Genomic DNA, 14,828 nt, shown 5'->3' on the forward strand with positions numbered 1-14,828 from the left:
CAAATAAAGTACGATAGAATACAATCCATTCAATTAGCACTTGAAAAACGAGCCGAGATACCATTCTTTTGTTGAACTTTGGATCCCATTTAAAAGGGGCAAACATCTGTGATAAATTTGTATCTTCAATGGAATTATTTTAGTCTTTTAGGAGGCTACTAAGTATTTGCATTGAAGCCCGGAGATTCACTATGTCTTCATGTTTACCAAATCTTTAAGTCCTCCGGTCTTCAAGTTCACCGCTCTTCAAGTTAAAATATTTAAATCCTCCAAGTCTCCAAGTTGAAGTCTTCAAGTCCATCAGTCTTTAAGTTGAAGTCTTCAAGTTTGCCGCTCTTCAAGTTGAAATATTTAGGCCTGTTAAGTCTCCAAGTTGAAGTTTTCAAGTCCGTCGTTCTTCAAGTTGAAGTTTTCAAGTCCGTCGGTTTTCAAGTTGAATTATTTAAGTACTCCAAGTCTTCAAGTTGAAGTTTTCAAGCCTTCTAATTTTTTAAGTTGAAATTTAAAAGTCTATCACTCTTCAAGTTAAAGTCTGCGAAGTACGCCAAATTTTCAAAGTTCACCAAGTGTTCGAGTTGAAACTTTCTAATTTTTCAATCTTAAGTTGGACATTTAAGTCCCTTTGCACCTTAAGTTGGCCTCTTCATGGGTTTGTCCTTAAAAGGAAACTATAACTTTCCAATCTTAAGGTGGACATATAAGTCCCTTTGCACCTTAAGTTGGCCTCTTTGTGGGTTTGTCCTTAAAGGAAACTATAACTTTCCAATCTTAAGGTGGACATATGAGTCCCTTTGCACCTTAAGTTGGCCTCTTCGTGGATTTGTCCTTAAAAGGAAACTATATTTTCCAATCTTAAGGTGGACATGCAAGTCTCTTGAGAGTAATCTCTCCGATAGTCGGACCATATTGAGAGTAATTTTTTCGATAGTCGAGTCACATTGAGAGTAATCTCTCCGATAGTCGGGTCATTTTGAGAGTAATCTCTCTGGTAGTCGAGCCATATTGAGAGTAATCTCTCCGATAGTCGAGCCATATTGAGAGTAATCTCTCCGATAGTCGGGTCATATTGAGAATAATCTCTCCGGTAGTCGAGCCACATTGAGAGTAATCTCTCTGATAGTCGGATCATTTTGAGAGTAACCTCTCCGGTAGTCGAGCCACATTGAGAGTAATCTCTCCGATAGTCGGGTCATTTTGAGAGTAATCTCTCTAGTAGTCGAGCCACATTAAGAGTAATCTCTCCGATAGTTGGGTCATTTTGAGAGTAATCACTCCGGTAGTCGAGCCATATTGAGAGTAATCTCTCCGATAGTCGGGTCATTTTGAGAGTAATATCTCCGGTAGTCGAGCCACATTGAGAGTAATCTCTCCGATAGTCGGATCATTTTGAGAGTAATCTCTCTGGTAGTCGAACCACATGAGAGTAATCTCTCCGATAGTCGAAATCCTTTTGAGAGTAATCTCTTCAATATTCGGGCAAGGATGAGTACTCATCCCCTCACACCCTGAGATCATCATCTTCATGCAAGAACTTGTACTTGCCTTCTCGGCCTACAAAAAAAAATACAAAGAAAATGCAGAGGAATTAAAAAAAAATTACCTTTGTGCAGGCTCCCTAAACGTCAAAGGTCGAAGTAAAATTGACTTTGAGGATGACGCTGGTTGTAATCAATTACCATGAGAATGAGGGGTTTATATAGCTAATGAAACATGGAATTACAAGGTTGTTAGGCGATGTGGGATCAGGTGTGAGGCGGCATCAACAATTTGTTCCCAACATGGAAGGGAACATAAATGGATGTCTCGCTGACTGGTAACGAAGGCAGCGGAAAGTACTTGTTTGAGATTAACTGAAAGTTGGATACGTTCATTCACTTACGTGTCCTAGGCGGAATCTAATGGAGTTAAGCCAAACTCCACTGAACGCATGCAAATGATACAAATTTATCTCCAGCTAGGCAGATTAGAGTAGAAAATCTAATTCTTGAATTTAAATGAAATTATAATATCTTTTAATTGGAGGCTAATATAATGGTGCTGGATGTTGCTATCTTATTGTACAAAAAAGGGGTCAAACTTTGAAGGGCTGTAATACTTCGAGCCTCGTCTTCATGATACAAAAATATACATACCCGACAAGTTTTGAAGTACGGGCATTTGTAGACATAAAATTTTGTTAAGTTTAAATCCATAAGAAATTTGGATTTAATCTCAAATTAATTATATTTTGGCCTAAATAAATATTATGGGCTAATATATGTTGACTTAATTATTTAAATCTAATAAAATTGATTTAAATAAAGATCCAATATTATCGGGCTAGCCCATTTAATTAGGCCACGAATAATGAGCCCACTTTTTAAGCCCAAGATGCCATCTTCCTATCGGCCCAGATTGGTGCCACGTGTCAAATGACATAGCGCGCCAAGTCAAACGGAAGAGCCGATAGGATCATGCCAAGTGTCAAAATGACAAGGCATGTCAAGTCACATTAGAAGGCCAATGAAACCGCGCCACGTATGCAAGTGACATATTTTGGCCAATCAAATGCGGCCATGTCACACTTCAATTTGATTGGTCGGAAAAAGTTTATTCTTATCACAACTCCTCCCTTCCACAACTATAAATAGGGGTCTTCATAACTCAGAAAAGGGACCAGAAGTTATAACAAGAAGCAAGAAAGAGCTCGTGGATCAAACACTGCAAATTCCTCCACAAGTTTCAAGTTCAAGCAATCAAGTTCAAGTTTAAGCTCAAGAACGAAGAACAAATCAAGTTCAAGCTCAAGAACGAAGAACAAATCAAGTTCAAGTTCAAGCAATCAAGCTCAAGAACAAGATCATCGTTCGTGGCAACAACTACATATTCAAGATCAAGCTCGAAGGCCCTTGAATTTATTTACTATTGGAAAGAAAAATCAGAGGATTTATAGAGATTATACACACATATTATTTGAAATCAAATACTACGATTATTGCGATATTTTTCGGTTTTGATTTTATTTTCTTGATGCAATTTATTGTCTACAGCTGCTACTGAGATTTCTGCTAACGAAGCCCACAAAAATCAGATTGAAGTCTCAAAAGTCTCCTAAAAATCCAGTACTAGGCTGTGAAGGTCGTCAAGATTGAGCATTGTAAACCTGGATAATAATGGTGTGGTTAATAGTATAGAGAGAAGGGTTACACGTAGTTCTACTCGGGACCCACCTGTCAGTAAAGTACTAGGTTGTGCTTTCACTCACAATTCAGTTAAGAAAAAAAAGGGTGATTTAAAGAATGAGCCAAAGATCCCTACAAATGCTCAAGAGACTAGTAAAGAAAGTTTAGCTGGCCCATCATCTGAAGTTGCAGGTTGTCGAAATGATAATAATGGCACGAGAAAGAAAGAGAACTAACCAAGGAACAGAGGAGAGCAGTAGTGCTAACGGGTGAACCAACAAACAGGGGATGGCATTGCAGAATGCTTATTTTACGGCAAAGGCAATGCCTAACTTTTGGAAGAAAGTTGCTAAGATGGTAATTTGGCACTGATCTTTAAATTAGCTTATGTTTCATTTTGTGTTTTCCATAATTCTATCTTCATGACAAACTAATTTAGCTGAGCATTGAGCATTTATATACTACTTGATGATATATAAGGAAAGTTATCTTTAGGATTTATGGTTTTAAGTGTCATAAGCCAGGTAGGATTTCAGGTATGATGCAAATTGCCTGCCTGGACGATTTCTGGGTCTTATATTCAGACCTACCAAGTGATCTTAGTCTATTGGATATGTTTGCATATCAACAATATCAATGTAATAAAAAAATAACTTTTGCAAGTATGGGAGCTGATAGGTTGGGGATGGTTTAGTCAATTTTAGTCTGAAATTGGGCCTCTCGGAATTAAGTTGATCTTTGTCCAGGAGAAACTAAGAATTTCAAAAAAAGTCTTTTGATGGTCTTAAGATGCACGACCGCCCGACCTGTAACCAATGTAAAGGGTTTAATTTCACTTTTTCCTCTTTTTCTTTCAAGGGTTTACCTCACCCTCCCTCCCCTCCTATTGGAAGCTAAATGTGCATGATCACTTGTTTGCTGTAATGTAGTTGTATAACTTTGGACCTAGACAAGTGGATTGGCTCTTCTAGGAGCAGATGGTAGTGTTATTGGGTTTGTAGCCACCTCATAAAATCATCCTATTGTCAAATATATATAAGGGTAATCGCTTATCCTATGATTGTAACACTTGATCCATGGCTGAACAAATCCACTAGTAATGAGGATCTCCTCTTTCATTGTCAGCCAACTGGATACTGAGCAACCATGAGTAACCAAGATTTGACATTTTAGGAGTCTATGTTGTGCCCTGGAAGAAACCTCTTTTACACTAGTGTAATGCTTCTTCTTTTTTTCTCTTACCTTCTGTAAGAAATCTAACTGCACAGATACTTCATGTGGGTAAATTATTTTCACACGTGCATGCTAGGCTATTGCTTTTTGTTGTAATGAAGGTTCCCAAGTAATGAACCTACCTACGTCAACGAAATTAAGTCTTAAATCATAATATTACAATTTGACCATGCTCAACGTGTGCCCTGTGTCTGTTGTTTGAGATTTCTACTTGGAACTCCAACCTGTGCTGTGTTTATAAGATGATAAAAATGCATTTGTAAGGTTGTTAAACAACATGAATGCGGTAGACGAATTTATTTTATTTGAAGTGTGTGCATTATCACTCTTCAAGTTCTTTAGCCTTGCAGAAATGCAGACGCAAGTTCATTTCTAAGATGCAACGGAACAATATAAATTCTGCTACTTAACTCTAAGAAGTCATAAAGATATTTCTATTTTTATCACATAAACAAATTTTTTCTAAGAATTATTTTTGTTGAAATTGCACCGATATTTATAAAACTAGAGAGTAGTTAAGACTTAAAAGTGAGTGTTTGGATTGGATACAGATACGTATCCAAACGTTACCTTTTGTTCTTGCTCCCATAGAATTTTGTGTTTCTTTCATTTTCTTTTCCCTGATTTGGTTTCATATCAACGATCTTCTTTGATATAGGTTTGTAGACGTTGACCTCAAGTTACAAAAGAGTCCTAAAACATCAAGTAAGAAGACAATTATATTAAAACAAAGACCGCTTGTGAATTTCAAGAAATCGCTCTCCCTATATGTTGTGCCAAATCTATTCTCCTTTCTATAGGGAGTCGCAATTTACGTTTGGGATTGACAATATGAGTTTAACATTTGAACTTTGTTCAATATTCCTTAGACTTATAGCTTTTGACAATCCAAAAATCTTCCTCACGACTCAAAATTCGAAGGCCATGACTGACACTCGACGTTATAAGTTCCACGGAGTGAACCCATTAAACCGACTATAAGTTTAGAAATTTACTTGTATTTACCGTATGAGTGATCTAATGTAATTATTTTCTACAATATGCGTAGAATTTAAACTTGTAGGCTTAGTAAAAAAAAAAAAGAAATACCCAAGACCGAAAAACCATTCAAAGTTGAGAACCAATCTTGGGCAAAGTACACCAATAACCACTTTTAAGCATGCTATTTAAAATATATCCACAATTACAATATATTTAAAGATTAGCCAATACACCCAAATTTCATAACTAACTATCCTGAATTTTTAATCTGTTAATTTGAAATTTAGAACTTAGTGTCCTAAATTTTGAGTTGTTAATTTGAAAGTCAGGATTAAGTGTCTTGAATTTCTAAATTACTAATTTGAAATTGAGGACTAAATATCCTGAATTTTTGAACTGTCAATTTAAAATTCAAGACATAAGATTCAAATTTCTGGACATAATTTTTGAACGTTATAATACGATGACCTAAAATTTAAGCAAATTGGATCATCTTTAAATACATCGTAATCTGTGTATATATTTTAAACACTATGTTTAGTGGCTACCCGGCGTCATTTCCGCACCAATCTTGAGGCCGTTACAGTTGGACCTTCACTACGGGTCCAGTATTCACCTTCTTCTTTTTTTTTTCCGAAGAAGTCCAGTATCCAGTTTGTCGGCCCTTGATTTTCCCCCTGCTCACAATTTCGAAGCAGCATATTCTGAAGTTTTCCATCCCTAGTCGGTGTGTGCCTCGGCTTCATTTCCGTCACTTATCTGTTTGCGAAAATGCCCCAAAGAAACTCGAGAGGCCAAGAAAAACCAACACCCACTCTGAGAAGATCACAACGGTTTACTGCCGCTGCTACTGAGATTTCTGATAACGAAGTCCACAAAAATCAGATTGAAGTTTCAAAAAGCTCCCAAAAATCCAGTACTAGGCTGCGAAGGTCGTCAAGATTGAGCATTGTAAACCTGGAGAATAATGGTGTGGTTAATAGTATAGAGAGAAGGGTTACACGCAGTTCTACTCGGGACCCACCTGTCAGTAAAGTACTACGCTGTGCTTCCGCTGACAATTTAGTTGAGAAAAGAAAGGGTGATTTGAAGAATGGGCCAAAGATCCCTAAACATGCTCAAGAGACTAGTAAAGAAAGTTTAGGCGGCCCATCATCTGAAGTTCCGGGTTCTGGAAAGGATGATAATGGCACGGGAAAGAAAGGCACGGGATTGAAGAGAAAGAGAACTAACCAAGGAATGGAGGAGAGGAGTAGTGCTAACGGGTGGACCGACAAACAAGAGCTGGCATTGCAGAATGCTTATTTCGCGGCAAAGGCAACGCCTAACTTCTGGAAGAAAGTTGCTAAGATGGTAATTTGGCTGTGATTTTAAAATTAGCTTATGTTTCATTTTGTGCTTTCTATAATTCTATCTTCATGAAAAACTAATTTAGCTGAGCATTGACCATTTATATACTACTTGATGATAGATAAGGAAAGTTGTCTTTAGGATTTATGGTTTTAAGTGTCAAAGGCCAGGTATAATCAAAGGTGGGATTTCACGTATGATACGAATTGCCTGCCGGGACGATTTCTGTGTCTTATATTCAGACCTACCAAGTGATCTCTATTGGATATGTTTGCACATCAACAGTTTCAATGTAATAAGAAAATGAATTTTGCCAGTATAGGAGCTGATAGGTTGGGGATGGTTTAGTCAATTTTAGTCTGAAATTGGGCCTCTCGTAATTAAGTTGATCTTTGTCCAGAAGAAACTAAGAATGTCAAAAAAAGAGTTTCAGATAGTCTTTGGATGGTCTTAAGATGCACGACTGCCCAACCTGTGACCAATGTCAAAGGGTTACTTTCACTTTTTCCTCCTTTTCTTTCAAGGGTTCCCTCCCCTCCCTCCCCTCCTATTGGAAGCTAATGTGCTTGATAGCCTGTTTGCTGCAAAAATGTTGTTGTATAACTTTGGGCCTAGACAAGTGGATTGGCTCTTGATTTTTACAATAGTTAATTGGGGGATTTTATTTGGTTACAGAAGAGAAATAGTTGATGGGTAGAGACAATTTCATTTCATCTTTCCCATCAGTAAAAGTACCCGTAAGGGATATTATTCTTATATATAAGACAAATAACAGCTGTATATTCTCGTATCTCACTCCTTTCTCTATTATCCTCTTTTTCAACTTTCTCTGACCAAATGTAGTTCGTTTATGTAATCCAAGGACCTCATTTCAGTTTTATGATTCGTCCTCTATAGATTCTTAGATAGTCACTCTTTCTATTTTTGTTTTCCAATTTGGTTCAACATACCGAGTGTTCTAATATGGTTGTCTCTGTGGATTTTAATCCGTTTCTACCACCTGATCCTCCAGCAGCGAGTATTTTTAGTATGATACGACCTAATTTTCCAGCACTCTTCATTGGCCTCCTCCCTCTACCAGCTCTACTATGGTACTATTTTACCCGCTTTCTTCCATGTATGCTTATTTTACTTGAACAATCAATGTCATCTTGACCAGTAAACTACTTTCACCTTCCAAATTGCTACCATATCTTCAACTCGCTGCTAAGTCGGCTGGTGGTTTTGAATGGAAATAATAAATAAAGCCATACCAGTGTATTCTCACAAGTGGGTCCGGGGAAGATAGTGTGTACACATACGTTATCTCTACCTTGTGCAGGTAGAGAGGCCGTTACGATAGGCCCTCAGCTCAAGGAAAACAAAAATCATAGCAGTTTAAAAAGAAATACGATAGCGAAGAAGACATGGAAGAAGAAGTGTTAACAATGCAAGATAATAAGAGAACCAAAGCATAAGAAACATCAGGTAGTAATAGAAATATGAGGTTAAGGGAATACGAGGCTGATACTAGTACTACTGATAAGGGAAGGAAATGCGCTCGACGGTTCTGAATGGAAATAATAAAGAGGAAATTGATGGATTTGCTTGCAGCTGGAAGAGGGGAGAGAAAATTAGATAAAGGTGGAGACTAGAAATTGGGAGAATTGTCTCTTTAGTATTGAGAGTTTTTAGTTGTTCAGATATTCTCTTGTCACATTTTTATAGACATCTAGGGCACAAAAGTAGAAGAAGCATAATTCTTTAAAATTTGAGCTGACGTGTCGAGTATTAATCTACGAAGTAATATGGTAGTCCATTAATACTGAAAGGAGAAATTTTTAATTAAAGTAGACGACATTCTGGAGTGGCTTGAAAGGAACTTAAGATAGTTTTTTGTTACATTATCAAAAAAGGAAAACAACTTAAGATAGTTTTATTTGGACAAAGGGGTCGGAGTAGGAAAAATCATTATTACGCGCATGATGATTTTATTTTCCCTGCTTATACCATGAAATATTGGAATAGCAAGATAAATTATTGCAGGAGGGAGAAAAGGAGAGAGACATAAAGGTTGATCTTTTACACTTTAGAAGATTGTCATGTTGCCAGAATAACTTCCTCCTGCAGTTAGATAGAACTTGTGGTTCATCAGCAGAGAGGGGGAGGGAGAGAGAGGGAGGGAGGGAGAGGGAGAGGGAGAGAGAGAGAGAGAGAGAGAATTGATCTCTTGGGGTACTGTAACATCAATGCGGTTGGAGCATCAACATTAATTCCAGCATTAAGTGAGAAATAGTACAAATTGCATGGGAAGAGTGGAAGACTGATTAGTGGACTCATTTCATCTGGGGAAAGTGACTTTTAACAAGAACATTTGAAATCTGTGAGCAGCATGACTGTAATGGTGCTGACGAGCAGTACTTGATACATCAGCCACCCAAGTATCTTACTGGTATATCAATCGCTTGATGGTTGTACGAGGGCGTGTCCAAAATAAAAGTTAGGTAGCAAGTTGATAATGCATAGAACCTTTACTGTAGAAAGAGGGTGAAAGGCTAGTTTATTGTGAGGCTTGGTGATACTCCCGGAGCCAGAGGATGAACTACAGTGAATGACATCAGGTGATGAAAAAATAAATAACAGCACTATCTCATTCTATAAAGTAGGACTTTAGTTTGTCCAGCGTAGTACTTATAGGTCCATCCCATCTTCTTTGACCTTTTTTGTCACTACTGATCATGTCTCTTTTGTAATGAAGTAAAGGACAAAGTAAAGGCCACAGATGATGCTGTCGGACTTGAAGAAAGTTTGGCTGGAGCATTTCATCATTTGACGTAATATTGGGTTTTGGGACTATATCAGCAGATAAGTCAACAATATTGGGTATTCAGGTGACAAGAGTGGGTTGCTCTAGTGGTGAGCACCCTCCACTTCCAACCAAGAGGTTGTGAGTTCGAGTCACCCCAAGAGCAAGGTGGGGAGTTCTTGGAGGGAGGGAGCTCTACCCCAGGGTAGGGGTAAGGTCTGACACACTACCCTTCCCAGACCCCACTAGTGGTATTATACTGGGTTGTTGTTGTTGTTGTATTGGGTATTCAGGTATTGTCTAGCTAGAGGGGTTGATCCTGGGGTTTACCAGCTGTGACTGGAGGATGTAAACAGGTGCCAAAAGCTAAGCTGTTGTTTCGTATTAATATTTTTCCCAAGATGAAACCTATATATGAATGACATGGTAGTGGATTAGCTAGAATTACTTATGGTGGTATATTTGTTCTTAGATCCAAATATTTTTGCATACCTACAGCTCATTTGGACACAAGCTGCTAGCCAACAAGCCTTGAGATCTGAGAAGTAACTTAGTATATACTTCTACTCCTCAGCTTCCGATTAGGAACTATTAGGATCACGCTCCACCTAGAAATCCATGAATGTGGATTCTAGGTCCTTTGTTGACATCAATATATTAGCAAATGGTGCTTGTAACCTGTGAATTTTCTGAACACTGCAATTCAAATATGAAAACCAAAGAAAGGTATGGTAGTTATCATTTCTGGTTCGTTTTAGTTTTCCTTGTAATTTTGAACGCCAGCTTGCGACATAAATGGTCATCTCAGTAAACTTTGGACTTGCTTTGCAGGTGCCTGAAAAATCAGCAAAGGAATGTTTTGACAAGATACATTCGGATTTCATGACCCCACCTCAGCCTCAACCACGTTCAAGGATTAAAAAGATGAACACGTCATCACTTTCTCCTTGTGCAACTAAACTGCTCCTGTCTACGGGGAAACCCATCAAAAAGCTCAGATATAGCAAGCCGAAGAGCCATCTCTCACGGAAGAAAGTGAGACAACTACTGCAAAAGCAAAACGACGTAGATCGAGATAAGGAGGCAGACTTCTTCAATGTTCTTGAATCAACAGATCCAACTGCTAGGGCATTTTGCCAGAATACAGAAATTTTCACCCCCGAGCGCAACAAAGAAGGTTTGCATTATCTTAGAAAGTGCCTGGAGAGATCCTCTTCAGCCCATAAAAAGCACCTTTCCCGATTAAGTGATTCATCAGTAGCAGCTCTTACCAGCCCACCAGTGCTAAAGCCAATTAAGAACAAGGTGCTACATGAGAGGTACATTGATCAGCTACATTGCAGGGAGGCAAAGAGAAAAGCAGCCACTTCAAGATCAGCAAAGGGCCGCCAAAATAAGAATGATCACAAGGATGAGAGTGTCAGAAAAATGGATGTGATTAAAGTTGCAAAAAATGCTCTCATATCCAAAGCAAGAGATGCAATCAACCAGTTTCAGAGTATACAGATACATGCTATGGACATCTTCAACGATGGCGATGATGATCATGATGAGATTCATAATTCTGATGATGACGCCGAGGATGTCTGATGAAAGGTGGACCTTGACATTTCCACCCCATGATGGTGATCACATTTGTATTGTTAACTCGATTTTCAGTTAGCTAACCCGAACTGTATCACTTTGAGTTAGGATTCTGTAATAAAGCGTATTGTGTATATGTGAATCTGAGTCTCTTCTTGAAATTCAGCAATTCTTTAGTATAGGCATGTGTAGTGTATAGTGTATTTCAAGTGATAAGCTACCCGATGAAGTTGAAAAATGACATAAAATAGTAAAATATCTGATAGGAGAATAGTTTGATACTTTCGTAATAAAAACTAAACATTCATATAGCTTATGCTTAGTAGATTTATAGGGTGTTAGGCCAAGCTATTATTTTGAGAAGCACTTTTGTCAGCTAAAATTGGAAAGGAAAATCTCGCACTTCATGTTAAAGATCCGATAATTCTAGCAAGACTGGAAAATCTTCTATCTTGTATTAATGCATACAGGCATATTTAAATTACTGCTCCAATTTACTAGCCGGCACCTATACAGTTAAACATATCTATAACAACATTCTCATTTAACAGTCATTCACTATAAAAACTATATTTTTCTTGGAACCAATTTTTATATTATGTTTTAATATATGTTTTCTATAACAAACTTCACTATAGCATCCAAAAAAATATCGAAACAAACGAGACTGTTATAGAGAAGTTTGATTGTACTCTCTCCAAAACACTAGTTGAATTAGGAAATATTGCACCAATGGAGCAGTCACCTGCAAAATACAGGAATCTCTACTGTTTTCTTTTTCTGCTACGTAATGGATATAAAGCTGAGTGAGAGCCCTATCGTTATTGCATAAATAATAAAATATACTCATTGTAATGGAAATACGAGAAAATTAATTACAACAACGGAAATGGAGATTCAAGAGAAATAATTGGAGGGGCTCAGATTGTGGAGGCCAAACTTAAAAAGATAAAAAAGAACATAGCAAATTGAAAAACAAATGCTTCTTTTATTCATCTTGGTTAATACTTTCGAGAATTTACCCACGCTCAATATTCTCATACAGAGTATCGATATAGTATTTGTGAGACAACATGACTAGTCCCCACCATGTAACAAGATTAAACAATCGTTATATTATCTTAATTTCAACTAGAGAAAAAAAACGTGGATTATGGATAGTTCTCATTAGTTCTATAAATATGCAAGTCTAAGCAAAAGAAGTCCCTTAGAAATGTCAGCGAGTGAGAGTAGCACTGAGCTTCTCCGCGCGCAAGCTCAAATCTGGAACCATATTTTCAACTTCATAAGTTCTTCAGCAGTAAGATGTGCACTTCAACTAGGCATTCTTGATGTTCTCTATAAATATGGTAAGCCCATGTCTCTTTCCGATCTCTCGGCTGAACTTTCCCTAGTAATCAACCCTTCAAAGGTTTCTTTCTTGCCAATTTTAATGCGATTTTTAGTGCATTCTGGTTTCCTAAATCAAGATGATCAAGATCACCACTATTCTCTTACCCCAGCTAGTTGCCTTCTTGTGAAAAATGAGCCCTTTAATGTTAGATCACTCTTGGTTATCAACCATGATCCAGTCTTTTCAAAAGCATGGTTTGTGTTAAGTACTTGGTTCCAAAATGATTCTCCCACTGCTTTTCATACTGCTAATGGCAAATCTTTATGGGACTATATTGTGGATCAAGAATCAAGGGTACTAGGTGATATTTTCAATGATGCATTGGCTAGTGACTCGAGGTTGAATACCAATGTGCTTATTACGGAGTGTAAACATGTGTTTGAGGGGTTGAATTCATTGGTGGACGTTGGTGGTGGCACTGGTACTGTTTCAATTGCTATAGCTAAAGCTTTTCCTAACATAAAATGCACTGTACTTGATCTCCCTCATGTTGTCGAAGACTGCAAAGGAAGTGGAAATTTGGAGTTTGTTGGAGGAGATATGTTCGATAACATTCCCCATGCTAATGCCATCTTACTCAAGGTACGAAAACATCTTTATTCATGTGAACCTATTCTTTTCCGTGCGTTCCAAAAATAAAGATCTATTTCTCAATTTGAAAACAATTTAACTTCAATTTCTCATTTTACTCTTAATGAAAAGCTTTATAGCCACACAAATATCATGACATGTAACCACAAGTTTCAAAAGTCTTACAGCCAAAAAAAATATTGTCGCATGTGTAATTAGACCACTAGATTTCAGAAGTCTTCCGTTCTTTCTTAAACTTTATGTCCAATAAAATAGGTCGTTAACATGAATTGAAACGGAAGGATCGGATCGGAGTAGTTGGTGTTCCTGTAATTTTATACTACCCCTCTCCCTTTCAACTTAATTCTTCATTGTTGAACAGTGCATTCTGCACGACTGGAGGGACGAAGATTGTGTGAAGATACTGAAGAAATGCAAAGAGTCAATTCCAAATAGGGAGAAAGGAGGGAAAGTGATAATCATAGATACAGTGATGGAGGATGATACAAAGAAGCAGAGTAATGATGAGTTTATTCGAGCACAACATAATATGGATATGTTGATGATGGTTCTTTGTGCGTCCAAAGAGAGAACTAAGAAAGAGTGGGAAAAGCTCTTCACTGATGCTGGTTTCACTGAATATAAAATAATTTCCGCACTTGGCTTAAGGTCTCTTATTGAAATCTATCATTAGCTCTATTTCAGCTAATTCAGATTCGTGCCGCCGATCCATTCAACGGGAACACCCGTACTAATATTTCTCAATTATCAAGACTTGAACCCGATATCTCTTGTTAAGGATGGAGGAATCACATCTATCCCGCCAAATTCCGCTATGCATTGTCTTTTATATATATATATATATATATGTGTGTGTGTGTAGTGATGAGATTGTTATATGTTATTTTTCTTTCTCATTATAATCTTATTTGTTACTATTTGATAACCTTATTTTTACCCTTTATCCTTTTGGATGTCTTCGCGATATATATTTTAACATGCTTCTTGTCACTCCGAGTATTAACTTTCCCTTCTCTCTCTTTTTTACATATTATTTGAAATATTGTTGTAATTAAATTTATGAGTTTGTATGAATTTAATACTTTAGTATACTGACAAGGCATAATTAGTGAAAAAATTAGGAGACAGAAAAAGTTGACTTAAATTATGTGGAGTAATTGTTGATAAATCCTGTATGCACACAATATGTAAGGACATATTAGCTGATATATTTATCAGTTGTTGTGCAATATAAAACAACGAAATAACTAACAAGAAAAATTCTTATTAAACTAGAGCCACGATTGTCTATACAATACAAAACAAAAATAATATGAAACAATGAAAAATCTCATACATATGATACGATATCTTAGAACTTGCTTTTCAAAAAAATTAATTCTGTCGTATGGTGACAGTGGCCCTTTGTAGATTGAAACCAAATTACAACAAAGGAGGATACTGGATAGTGCTCTAACGAATCCAACCCTATACCAACAATTCACATGAAAACTTCAAGCAATATTCTAGTAGCATACCACCTAATTACCAACCTCATTCAAAACCAAAATTCACTCAGATCCATATTTATATTGCAATAATAATGTCATACATTATCGATTTACGTCTTTCATTTTTCTGCAATTGATGTAGCAAATTAGACAAAAAATATATTCTTTCCATGATAACCTATTTTTTAGTCTGTTTCGGAAAACAAAGGCTTCTTTCTAAGAGCAAGCTTTTGGAAAATGCGGTCACCGCGTGGCACGGC

The 14,828-nt window shown here is 37.2% G+C and overlaps 2 protein-coding genes across 2 annotated transcripts; both read left to right on the top strand.

Moving 5' to 3' along the window:
• The first annotated feature begins 5,931 nt into the window (after positions 1-5,931).
• Positions 5,932-11,273, top strand: LOC107808925 (uncharacterized). Its single transcript, XM_016633484.2, has 2 exons — positions 5,932-6,728; positions 10,342-11,273. Exons 1-2 carry the CDS (start codon positions 6,147-6,149, stop codon positions 11,098-11,100), a joined length of 1,341 nt encoding a protein of 446 aa, XP_016488970.1. The 5' UTR covers positions 5,932-6,146; the 3' UTR covers positions 11,101-11,273.
• A 1,004-nt stretch (positions 11,274-12,277) lies between these two features.
• Positions 12,278-13,995, top strand: LOC107808924 (myricetin 7/4'-O-methyltransferase 2-like). The gene is made up of 2 exons (XM_016633483.2): positions 12,278-13,069; positions 13,440-13,995. The coding sequence occupies exons 1-2, from the start codon at positions 12,308-12,310 to the stop codon at positions 13,749-13,751; spliced, it is 1,074 nt and encodes a 357-aa protein (XP_016488969.1). The 5' UTR covers positions 12,278-12,307; the 3' UTR covers positions 13,752-13,995.
• The last annotated feature ends 833 nt before the right edge of the window (positions 13,996-14,828 follow it).

The sequence above is a fragment of the Nicotiana tabacum genome, chromosome 19 (assembly GCF_000715075.1).
Source record: "Nicotiana tabacum cultivar K326 chromosome 19, ASM71507v2, whole genome shotgun sequence".
Lineage (NCBI taxonomy): Eukaryota > Viridiplantae > Streptophyta > Magnoliopsida > Solanales > Solanaceae > Nicotiana > Nicotiana tabacum.

What these genes read in the sequence shown, in the direction of transcription:
- LOC107808924 (XM_016633483.2), top strand. Translation starts at nt 12,308, where the DNA reads ATGTCAGCGAGTGAGAGTAGCACTGAGCTTCTCCGCGCGCAAGCTCAA. An exon ending in CTAATGCCATCTTACTCAAG is followed by an intron (nt 13,070 to 13,439) that starts GTACGAAAACAT and finishes ATTGTTGAACAG; the next exon opens with TGCATTCTGCACGACTGGAG.
- LOC107808925 (XM_016633484.2), top strand. Translation starts at nt 6,147, where the DNA reads ATGCCCCAAAGAAACTCGAGAGGCCAAGAAAAACCAACACCCACTCTG. An exon ending in GGAAGAAAGTTGCTAAGATG is followed by an intron (nt 6,729 to 10,341) that starts GTAATTTGGCTG and finishes CTTGCTTTGCAG; the next exon opens with GTGCCTGAAAAATCAGCAAA.